At 39.6% G+C, this 12,327-nt stretch overlaps 1 protein-coding gene across 1 annotated transcript in view; it reads right to left on the minus strand.

Annotated features, from left to right (window-relative positions):
• Positions 1-12,069, minus strand: part of LOC149221599 (sec23/sec24 transport family protein) — a 177,259-nt gene extending 165,190 nt beyond the window's left edge. Inside the window, exons 1-2 of the mRNA XM_089385149.1 lie at positions 11,548-12,069; positions 11,397-11,462 (exon numbers count right to left, since the gene is read on the minus strand). Of these exons, the coding sequence (XP_089241275.1) occupies positions 11,397-11,462; positions 11,548-11,875 (394 nt within the window). The 5' untranslated portion in view covers positions 11,876-12,069. The remainder of the gene's footprint in view (positions 1-11,396; positions 11,463-11,547) is intronic.
• Between the last annotated feature and the right edge of the window lie 258 nt (positions 12,070-12,327).

A 12,327-nucleotide genomic window follows, 5' to 3' on the forward strand; every position in this document is an offset into this window, starting at 1 on the left:
CCAGTTTAGCAATCACATCAACATGATAGTACAACGCAGATAGAACATAAACATAAACAGTAGAAGACAAGCCAAGACAAGAGGACACAAGATGTGGCACTAGCTAGGGACAAACCCCAATGTGGGGAAACCCTTGATCAATTCTTCTTATAGTCTTCAATAGTTCAGCAGAGAGATAGTATAGTTTACAAATCTGATAATTTATAACAGCAACAAAAGAGCCCTAACCAGAAAAGTCAATGCTAGTCAACAGGGCAGATTTGACCCTCAACCATTCGATCAACTTTAGTGAACTTCGGCCTCCAAACAACAAGATGAATCAGCCCTCAAAATAGTCTGAAATCAACCTAATCAAAATCTGGTCAAACAGTCAACCTACGGTCAGCCCTAGCCGCAATCAACATTGGCCAAAGTCAACAAATTGCCTCGATTTTTGTGCCCAAAAATGCAGCCTGTTGGGACAAAATTTCTCCACCAAAAATCACAGCCAAAGAGGTCAACGTTGTTGGTCAACGCTTGGTCAAACTATCCCAGAAATTCAATCAACATACAAAACAGAAAATTCACCTTCTTTCCTTCGAGAGATGCTGCCCAGAAATGCATACCCAATCAATGAGGAGCGAGAGAAAGATGTGTGAAGATGAGTGTGTCCAGCTGAGGCTAAGTCACCTTCTGTGTATATGCCATGTTGAGGATGAATAGACGTGACTGTTGGGCTTCTAAGCCTACATAAGTTTGTTGGCCGACCTTGACAATTTGTCCATAATCAAAATAAATTCATAACTTCATTTGTACATGTCAGAATCGAATGATCTCTAGATCAATCCTAAACCTCTTAGAGAGAGGAGTCCAAGAAAAATATTAGTTGTCATAAATAAGATGACCCATGTGGAGTTTGGCCCTAGTTGCCAATTTTAACACTCCATCAATGCACTGCTCTGCTGAACTATGAAGAAAAAGAAGTGATCGAGAATGTATCATACCATTCTCTACTGACCCGAAGTCAGTCCCAATCAAAAGAGAGTGTCTCATACCACTCTTACTGACCCGAATTCAGTTCCCATTGATCCCAGATCAATATCGGTCATCCTAGCATAGGGAGTACGATAGTACATGATGCGTCCATCGGTAGTACTATGGTCCCTATCCTCATTTCCCTACTCATTGGCTAGATGAGAGGTACTTCCCATGAGTCCCAGACTGCATGGGTAGGATGTCGCGGCAAGAAAAGGATGAACCACTCATCCTACCTACATGTCACCAAGGGGTATCACAAGGGAAGGCTGAACCACTCACCCTATACACAGCAAACCACTAGGGGAAGGCTGAACCAATCACCCTATGGTTGCTCACCGCTCCAAGAAGTACCCCAAGCCCCCTGGAGCTCCCAGAGCTCAATGTCCACTCATACAGGTCCCTCATAAGAGGGTCTCACCACGACTCCAAGTCGGTTCTCGGAAGGCCAAGAATTTGACCTTCCCCAGGGATTTTGTTAAAATATCGACGACCTGCTCATCAATCCCAATACGATGGAGCCTTATTGCTCCTCGTTGTACCATATCCCAGATAAAGTGGTACCTGATATCTATATGTTTAGAGAGATCATGATACACGAGATTCTCTAATAATTGGATCCCAATCTGGTTGTCGCAAAAGATCACAGTGGTATCCAACACATGTCCAAACAGCTCACTGAAGAGCTTCCTCAACTAGACAGCTTCACAGGAGGCCATAATAGCAACTATGTATTCGACCTCGGCGGTGCTCAAGGCAACCTATTTCTGCTTCCTGCTCATCCAAGATATCGAAGCAGAAACCAAAGAAAAACAACATCCAGAAGTGCTCTTGCGATCCACCACACTGCCAACCCAATCAGCATCAGAATAACCATGCAGCCTCACATTTCCGACAATGTATCTCAGTCCATGAGTGATTGTGCCCCGAAGATATCTCAGAAGATTCTTGGCAACAATCTAATGTATATGATGAGGCTCAACCATGTATTGGATCGATGTGTTAACTGCAAAACATATGCCCAGACGGGAGTTCACCAAGAACATCAGTGCTCCTATGAGTTGACGATACTCAGAAGCATTTCCCAATTCAAGTTCAGCAACACTACCACATAACTTCTTAAAGTTAAGTTCCACCAGTGTAGTCATAGGCTTGAAATCCACCATCCCAAATCTTTCCAATATCTTCACAACATATTTTCCTTGAGAGAGGAAAATTTCACCTAGCTTTTGCTAAACCTCCAACCCTAGGAAATAGTGCATCGATCCTAGGTCCTTCATCTCAAATTTAGAAGCCAACTCCCTCTTACATTTGTGAATGAGAGGGTCTGCACCTGTCAGAAAGAGGTTGTCCACATAAAGTACCAGAAGGAGAGGTTTATCATTTTCAACCTTAGAGTAAAGGTTTGAATCAGTTTCACTTCTAGTGAATCCCAGCTTCATCAAATAGCTATCAATCCTCTCATACCAAGCCCGGGGTGCTTGCTTCAATCCATAGAGAGCTTTCTTCAACCTACATACATGAGATTCCCGATCATGAACCTCAAACCCCTCGGGTTGTGTTCCACATAGACTTCCTCTTTGACTGAACCATGCAAGAATGCGGTCTTGACAACCATCTTATGTAGGTTCCATCCTTGCAAGGCAGCAAGGGCTATAATCGAGCGGATGGTGGTGTATCAGGCAACAGGTGCAAATATCTCATCGTAATCTACACCTTCCTTATGAGAGAAGCCTCGGGCAATAAAGCAAGCCTTGAACTTTTCAACACTTCTCTTTCGACACATGAAAATATACAGGGCTTCCAAAAATTCTAAAATGACAGACATCAAGTTTCTTACCAGTGAACATTTCTTCGGGTGCCTTGGAGTCCAATGCTTGGTGAAGGCTTCGATTTTGAACATACATGGCGGTATTGGCAGCTTCAGCCCATAGAAACTTCAGAAGGCCTTGATCATGAAGCATGGCACGAATAGCTTCTACAATAGAGCGATTATTCCTTTCAGTGATACCATTCTGCTCGGGAGTGTATGGCATTGTAGTCACCCTCTTAATGCCTGCTTCTCTGCAATGATCTTGGAATTCATTGGATTCATACCTGGTCCCATAATCAGCCCTCAATATCTTGATTTTCTTCTCGAATTGGTTTTCGATCAAGGCTTTGAAGTGTCGGAACTAGGTGAACACTTCATCCTTCTTCTTCAAGAAGTAGATCCAGGTCTTGCGAGAATAAACATCCACAAAGGTGAGATAATATAAGTACCCTCCCAAGGAGTTTACGGGCATCATACCAGATATGTCAGAGTGGATCAATTGCAATATGTTTGTGGTCTTGCCATTACTTGAGGGGAATGGACCCGTTGTAAGATTTCTTTGACACATCCCAGACATACACCTTCCTGCTCTACTTTGAACTCTGGCATAGCTATCACCATCTATCTCACATCGGGTAGGACCTTATAATGAAGATGGGCAAACCTCTGGTGCCATAGTTCAGATTGTAGAGATGTGTCGCAAGACATGGCTCCTAATGGACTTCCTCCAACTTGATATAAAGTGTCAACCCTAAACCCAAGAGTAAAAGCATCTTTAAAATTTCTTTTCCAAACACGTACCTTTCCATCGATAAAAGCCACCTTGAATCCATTGCCTTCCATTGCCGAAATGGACACCAAGTTCTTCTTGAGATCGGGTACATATAATACTTTTTGCAAATGAATAGTGTTACCTTAATTCAATTGAAGGGTAACATTCTCTACTCCCTTCACGGGATAGGTGGCATCGTCTCCAAGGCTGATCTCTAAGATTGTCTCCTTTTCTATTAGATTAGAGAGGGCTTCCTTGTATCCGGTGAAGTGCCTTAAGGCACCACTATGAATCACCAATTTCCCAAAGTGTCCAGAGGAGAGGCAGTGGAGAGGACCGATATAAGATAGTACTCTTTTTACTTATTGTGAACAACATTGGATTCTTCATACCTAGAGTTCTTTGATTTCTTGGAGGGTCAACCATTTCCTTGATGTCCCGCATTCCTTTTTCCCTTGCCATTGGACCTGCCATTCCTTTGATCGTTGTTGTTGAAGTTGCCCCTGGAATGATTATGATCATCATCATGCGATGTATCCCTTCTATTTAGACACTCCCTTGCATAGTGACTGTTGGGCTTCTGAGCCTACATAAGTTTATTGGTCGACCTTGACAATTTGTCCATAATCAAAATAAATTCATAACTTCATTTGTACATGTCAGAATCGGATGATCTCTAGACCAATCCTACACCTCTCAGAGAGAGGAATCCAAGAAAAATATCAGTTGTCATAAATAAGATGACCCATGTGGAGTTTGGCCCTAGTTGCCAATTTTAACAGAAGTGGAGGACCAAGGGTCTCTTTGGAGGGTCAACAAGGTTTGTGCTAGGTGCCAAGGAAGGTAGGCCAAGGCCTACACAGAGCTAGACAAAGGTCAAGGAGCAGGCCACAGGCTGAACAGGAGCTATGGAAGTGAAAGGGTGGCCGAGGCTTAGACAAGGGCTGTTAGAGGTTGGTATAGTAGGCCAACAGACTAAGGAGGACTAAAGGAGCATTCTGAGGCTAGAAAAGGAGCTTCCAAGTGGGCAGAGGTTGACTGTAAGCCTAGAGAGAGTGCGTTGGGCAATTTTAGTTAAGAAGTGCCCTGTGTGTTACAGCAGAGAGGTAATGAGTTTGGTGGCAAAGGACAGCAAATGATCTAGGGTAGATGAGAGCTAAAAGGACTTAGTCTCAACCCAGGCATTTTGTTATTATATTTGGCATTCTACTAGGGTTTGTAAAGGGCCATGATCCCTGGTACAAGAGTCGTATGGTTTTCTTGTTAATGGACAAATAAGGAACATGTTTGGGCCATAAATCTCGTGTACCGTTATTGATCTCATTGCTGTTATATTATGTTGTGCAAAGTTGTTTTTGGTTGGGCATCTTCAATGTGTTTATGTTCCTAGCTAAGGTATAGGCCAAACCTGGGGTGCATGGATTTCCAACAAAAAAGCCATTACCTTAGCATCCATAGATGTATAATCGCGAGTGCTTAAAATGGAAAAATTATCTGAACAAGTTTCTTTTGCAGATTCTACTAAAATGTAATAATGAAACAATATTGACTTTAAATGTTTGGCAATTGAGAAAAGAAGTATGAAAAGCAACTCAAGGTGGACCACAATAGATCAACAATATTGTTCAACAAGGTCAATGGTGCAGAAAACAATCAGAGCAAGAAAAACAATAGAACAAGGTTATTGACTTCATAGCTGTGTTTGCTTGATTTTCCCTTTTTTTAGTTGTGAAGATAACATTTGTGTATTGCTTAGCACCATTATAAATTCATATTTTTTGGTATCACAACCCAAATGTCTATTGATCTATGAATCCATAGGGATTTTGGAGTTTGTAAATCGTGAGTATGTTAATACAAGCATAAACATTTGGAATTTACATTCTAAAAGGTAGATGAGGATTTGTGGAGTCAACTCATAATGTATCCAATATATATTTAAGGTATATAACAATATGAAATTTCTTCTTCTTGGTAAAACAAGTTGACAAATTCCCTCATTCGCCAATATTCAAACTAAATCATAGCCATAGAAATACCCATGCATCTTTCATTGATGCATTGATTAAAGTGAATGCATAGTAACCTTCACCTTAGTTTTTTATCCAATAACCAAATACACATATTAACTATGTCGTAATTGTTTATTGGGAAAGAAAAACATCGCAACAACTCCTTCAACTTAGATTAAATCCTAAAGGATGAAAGAGTTAATGAACCTCTCTATAACCCCTATCATACAAGTTATGTTGAGATTTGTTTTTTGCTTTCATTGTCTCTAAGTCAAATATTTTACATTGGGGGCCTCACCAATACTGCATAAAGAATTCCCCTTTTAACCTCTCAAACTTTGTAAGTGGTTGAACTTTATAGTCATTCTTCTTGATAATAGTGTCAAACCCTGTATAAGTTGCATGTTAACCCTAAAACACCTTATTAAGTCGTAGATGTTGAGTGATTACATTTCTATTGTTATATTGTCTTGTAGGCTAGAACATTTCATGGTCCCGTTTTATTATAATTGGACCCTTTGTCTCCTATATATATACCAAGGAGATTGAGTCGTAGGATAATCAATTATTGTCTCATACATTCTATTCATTATAAAATGGGGTTTCCCCCTCAAAGTGGATCGTAATTATTGGCTTATTATCAATTTTAAGTTGCAAGGTTCATAACATTTGGTATCAGCTTAAGGTTTTGTTGCTTCAAATGAGTCATTTTGGAATTTTCTGTTGAAAATGTAACTCTGGTCAGTCTTCATAATTGCTATTATACTTCATCATTATGTATTTATTGTAAAATTGCAAAAGAAGAAAAAGAAAATTATTTTGAAGCATGGGTTTCATGCTCCTTTTATTTGTTCATTAGGTCAAAGCCTCCATTGAAGGCTTGTAGGTTTTTCTTAAGTCATAAGAGTCATCGTCATATTTATTATACCCTTCTTGGGCTTTTGTGTCATGTAAAGAAAAATTGTTTGGAGTCAAAACAATAATATTTCACCTCCTCGCCAAGTTGGCCCTATTTGGGGCAATTTGACCATGTGGTAGCAGTATAAATATAAGGAGAATTCGACCTATTTGGCATCCATCCATCAACAAGTTTGATCCATAGTGAAGGAAGGAAAAAAAAGTGTGAAGTCAAGGACAAGAAGGTCAAATCAAGGGAAGAACAAAAATCGAAGTTTTGAGGCATCTTCTCTCTCACACGTGCGAGATTTTTAGAATTTTTGGTCAAGTTGCAGGGGCTGAAACTTCTATAGTGACTACAGGTCCGAAATTCTGAGTTGCGGGCAGCTGAAATTTCTATAGTGACTACAGGCTCGAAATTCTGAATTGCGGGGAGCTGAAATTTCATATTGAATCAATTTTAAAGGAATTGACTATTGTTTACTGAGACAATGTTTGTCTACTTGAAAAGAGGGCTCACTTGGTGATTGGAGGGGTTATTTGCCTTGGTCAAAACGTCTTGGATTGTCTCACTTTGGCTTGCTTCTATTATAGAGAAAGAGTTTGAATGGGTTTTCCCCTAGGAGAGGGGTTTTGCCTTGGTGGAGTGCCTACATCTTATGTCTCTTGTTCTTGTGATCTTCATGTATTTTTTTATTTGTTAATTGCTCGATGAAAGATAACATAATAAACAAGTAAATAAGCGAACACATATCACGAGTAATTATCAAGAAAAGAGGAATTAAAACCCTAATAACTACATGCATTGATTTCTCAACATGGTATCAAAGCTAAGGTGAAGGAATGATTATTTGAAGATCACTTTGTTAGCTATCATTTGAAGGAAGGAAAAGCACTCTTGGAAGGAAGATCTCTCTCATCAATGGCAAGTTATTTGAAAATGGGACTCAGAACCCTTAAAGATCACTTAAAAGTTGCAAGAAGCTTTGGTGTCAAGATCATCTACAGACTATCCAGGAGAGTAAAAAATGGATGATTCTTGGATGCACTTACAAGTACACTTAATGATGACAACGCTTGAATCATTCATAGTGGAGCCTCAAGACACATGACAGGAGAAAGTAGACAACTTTAAACCTTATCAACAGGATCATCATCTCATTCAGGAATATCATAATAAATATGAAAGAGTCAACAGTTATAAAAACTACTAGAAACTAGAAGAGACAAGTAAATCTATTATCTACTGCTAATGCTTGGGCCTCTTGCAGCCGCGAGAAATGTCTAATTTTCTAGTCTTGTTGGAAAATCAAGATCTTTGTCATTAATATCACCCTCATTAACATAAGATAGAATAAACATAGCATGTCAAGTCAATATTTTGTTCGAGTGATGGTTACATTTTTAGTAGGGTCGTGATAGAGGAGTTCGACAACCAATGTTACTAACATCAAGGTACATAGAGGGATTGGTGCTCTTCATTAAATACGAGTTCCATACCCTAATACATGACAAAATCCAATGGAAACATTGCAATCCCCCCAGTCTTGAAATCCTGAAAAACTGATAAATCTGTTGGATTTTGAATGAGATTTAAAATTCTACTTTCTCCATATGAAATCCAATGAGGTTGGAACCACTCTCAAACATCCTGAGTCATTTCATGGTAATGTTAAAAATTTAAGTAAAAGGATGAAAATGAAGATTAAGGAGAATGTCACTACAAAAATAAAAAATTGCAAAAAAGGCTAGGGAGCAAAAATTTCGCTCCCGAAATTCGCTCCCATGAGGAGCGATTTCGGGAGCACGTTCCCTTTGGGAGCGGGTTCAGGGGCGGGGGCGCTCCCCACAACCCTAGTTGATCTCATTGTTGTTATATTCTGCTGTGCAAAGTTGTTTTTGGTTGGGCATCTTCAATGTGTTTATGTTCCTAGCTAGGGTATAGACCAAACCTGGGATGCATGGATTTCCAACAAAAAAAGCCATTACCTTAGCATCCATAGATGTATAAACGTGAGTGCTTAAAATGGAAAAATGATCTGAACAAGTTTCTTTTGCAGATTCTACTAAAATGTAATAATGAAACAATATTGACTTTAAATGTTTGGCAATTGAGAAAAGAAGTATGAAAAGCAACTCAAGCTGAACCACCATAGATCAACAATATTGTTCAACAACGTCGATGGTGCAAAAAACAATTAGAGCAAGAAAAACAATAGAACAAGGTTATTGACTTCATAACTGTGTTTACTTGATTTTACCTTTTTTCAGTTATGAAGTTAACATTCGTGTATTGCTTAGCACCATTACATGTGATTACAACAATATCTCGTAGAAAAAAATCAATAAAAAAGTTATTGACATCATAACTCTGTTTGCTTGTTTTCCGTTTTTTTCCAATAGCGAGATTAACATTTAACATTTATTTATTGCTTGGCAACACCAGGTGCAATTACAAGAATATCTAATAGCTTATACAAAGTGCCCATAAACGGGCTATTGAGAATGGCAACTAGATTGGATGATCACTACCACCCTTCAAGCACAATATCAAAATGATAGGCAACTACGCTGATGTCTACCACAAAAGTGTCTACTACTGGTGAGGAACAAATTTGGAATCTCCATCAAGACCTATTAAGCAACTCCACCGAAATTGAAATGCAAATTTCTCGATGATTAAAAGGTCTCGTGATGAATTTATGCCTAATTAGCACTTGGCATTTTTTTCTTGATTTTTTAACGTTGTGGATTTTTTTAATTTAAATTTATAAGCATGGATTTTAGACATCCCATCCATACCGGAATGTTATTAAATAATAATAATAATATATCTTATGTGATTTTTTCCGAAATATGTTAAAAATATTATGGATCAGAGAAGTCTTAGCTCAAAAATTTCAACCCTGCATGGGAGGGCCATCGTAATCAAGGTTAATCATTTTGAGAAGGCACGTTTGCAAGTATCTAAGATGAAATCAGATCTGGTGTTCCTCAAGAGATGTAGAGACTCTTCCATTGTTCTTGCATTCGCTAATATTAAGCATCACCTTAAGAATTCCAGGGACAATCGTATATTCTTAGCTGCTAGCATGGGCCTTATTCGTTCTGAGATTGCGCGGGTAAGAAAGAATCTTGATCTTGTCTCAAGAAAGTTGCTTGCTCTCGCCCTTAGTCAAACTAGCTGTCACTCACTAACAGCTAGTTAGCAGCTCTCTACATCTATTTATTTCATTGCTCGGATCTGGTTCCTCATCTTATCCTGAAGATGAACCACACTGGCTGGTTCGAAAAGCGTTGATAAGAATATATCTTATGTGATTTTTTCCAAAAGATGTTGTTAATAATATTATGGATCACAGAAGTCTTAGCTCAAAAATTTCAACCCTGCACGAGAGGGCCATTGTAATCAAGGTTAATCTTTTCGAGAAGGCACGTTTGCAAGTATCTAAGATGAAATCAAATCTGGTGTTCCTCAAGAGATGTAGAGACTCTTCCATTGTTCCTGCGTTCGCTAATATTAAGCATCACCTTAAGAATTCCAGGAACAATCATATATTCTTCGCTGCTAACATGGGCCTTATTCGTTCTAAGATTGCGCGGGTAAGAAAAAATCTTGATCTTGTCTCAAGAAAGTTGCTCGTTGTTGCCCTTAGTCAAACTAGCTATTACTCGCTAACAGCTAGTTAGCAGCTCTCTACATCTATTTACTTCATTGCCCAGATATGGTTCCTCATCTTATCCTGAAGATGAACCACACTGGCTAGTTCGAAACGCGTTGATAAGAATATATCTTATGTGATTTTTCAAAAAGATGTTGCTAATAATATTATGGATCACAGAAGTCTTAGCTCAAAAATTTCAACCCTGCACGGGAGGGCCATTATAATCAAGGTTAATCATTTCGAGAAGGCACGTTTGCAGGTATCTAAGATGAAATCAGATCTGGTGTTCCTCAAGAGATGTAGAAACTCTTCCATTGTTCCTGCGTTCGCTAATATTAAGCATCACCTTAAGAATTCCAGGAACAACCATATATTCTTAGTTGCTAGCATGGGCCTTATTCGTTCTAAGATTGCGCGGGTAAGAAAGAATCTTGATCTTGTCTCAAGAAAGCTGTTCGCTGTTGCCCTTAGTCAAACTAGCTGTTACTCGCTAACGGCTAGTTAGCAGCTCTCTACATCTATTTATTTCATTGCCCAGATCTGGTTCCTCATCTTGTCCTGAAGGTGAACCACACTGGCTGGTTCAAAACAAGTCGATAAGAATATATCTTATGTGAACTTTTCCGAAAGATGCTGTTAATAATAATAATAATAATATATTGATTTGACATATACACAACTCCCTCCCACTGGGCAGTAAAATGCACTCACTTCTCTCGGTGCAACCTGATCATGTCCAACTTAGATACAAGAGACCAATTGGAAGAGAGCTTACTGCAGCTCAAGATGGTCAACCACAGTCAAGGCCATGCACAGTCTGCAAGGCAGAACAGAGTCCAACAAGAAAGAGGTTCTTTCTTGTGTGGATCTTACATCCATTGAAATATCCGATGATGGTTCAATTGTCTAGCACTGTGATGGTGATTAAAAGTTCTGTAATTGGAAGACGAGAAGCTCCCAAGCCGTGGTGAGAATTCAGATGTCTTATAAAATGTTTAATATAATGAGGTTACGTTTGAGCACTGAGCTTCACTAACTCGAAATCAAGAGCTGATTCAGAGAATTTATTAGGTGACAATCAACTTCGACAAGGGACTAATGTTGACTGAGCCTGACCCTAATGTCTGTGAATGTCAACCCTGAGTACAATGGAAGGTCATAAAGGACTATTGTTTTTGTGCACATTTCACATGTTTGAACTATTGGAAATATACTAGGCATACCTGACAAGTCAACTGCAGCAACATAGACCGGACGAGCCCGCATCTCCTCGTCTCCTGATCCATCATCTGCTCAGAAACGAAAATTCTTTAAATCACTTGAAAATTTGAGAGCCGAGAAGCACAAGTGGGACAAATTAGGAGTGGAGCTAACCTTGGAGTTCCAAATCGACGAAGGAGGAGGACAGCTCGGGGCAGGATTGAGGAAGGGAATAGCGAGCAGCCATCTGAGCGGAAAGGCCGTTGAGGGTGCCGCAAAGGGCACAGTTCCATGCCCACTGTTCCATCTCGCAGAGGGCGTTGAAGTAGGCCCAGCAGTTCTCGCAGCGGGGAAGGAGGTCTCCATCGGTGCCATAGACGGGGTGGATGCCCGTTTCGTCCGCGGCAGCGAATGGAGTGACTGAGATCCCCCATGGCAGACCACCCTTCTCCTGTACCTCTGCCTCGCTTGGGAACCTCGACACGCTCGCCTTCACAGCCATTGAGATCAGCCCACCGATAGCACACGCTCTCGGTGTTAACAGATTTTAATGGCGGGCCGATCCAGCGACAATGGTTGCCAATCTAAATTGGCACTCTTGTTTGGGTTTTTTTTTCAAGTGGTACCGATTTTCATGATGACTTTATATGTCAAGGCTTGGACTGATCGCGGTCGCAATTCGAAAATGATTCGAAACTTTTTTTGCTAATGTCAAAATTATATATCGTTATATATATATGACGAAGTGATGTGAACCATTGGTTTTGTCTGGTTGTATCATTGCTTTTAATAAGTTGTTCGAAAGGAGTATAGCAACATCGTTACTTTGGGTATGTTTTGTCTATCATTTCCTTATGGACTGGATCTTATGGGTTGCTAAAACTATATTGGGATATTTTGAAATATGTTTTATAGCTATAAAATATTTTCTTTCTTTTTTTTTAATGAGTGATG

This window comes from Pinus tabuliformis, chromosome Q, assembly GCF_031772625.1.
Source record: "Pinus tabuliformis cultivar Carrire ecotype Pingquan chromosome Q, CPIR1, whole genome shotgun sequence".
Taxonomy (NCBI): domain Eukaryota; kingdom Viridiplantae; phylum Streptophyta; class Pinopsida; order Pinales; family Pinaceae; genus Pinus; species Pinus tabuliformis.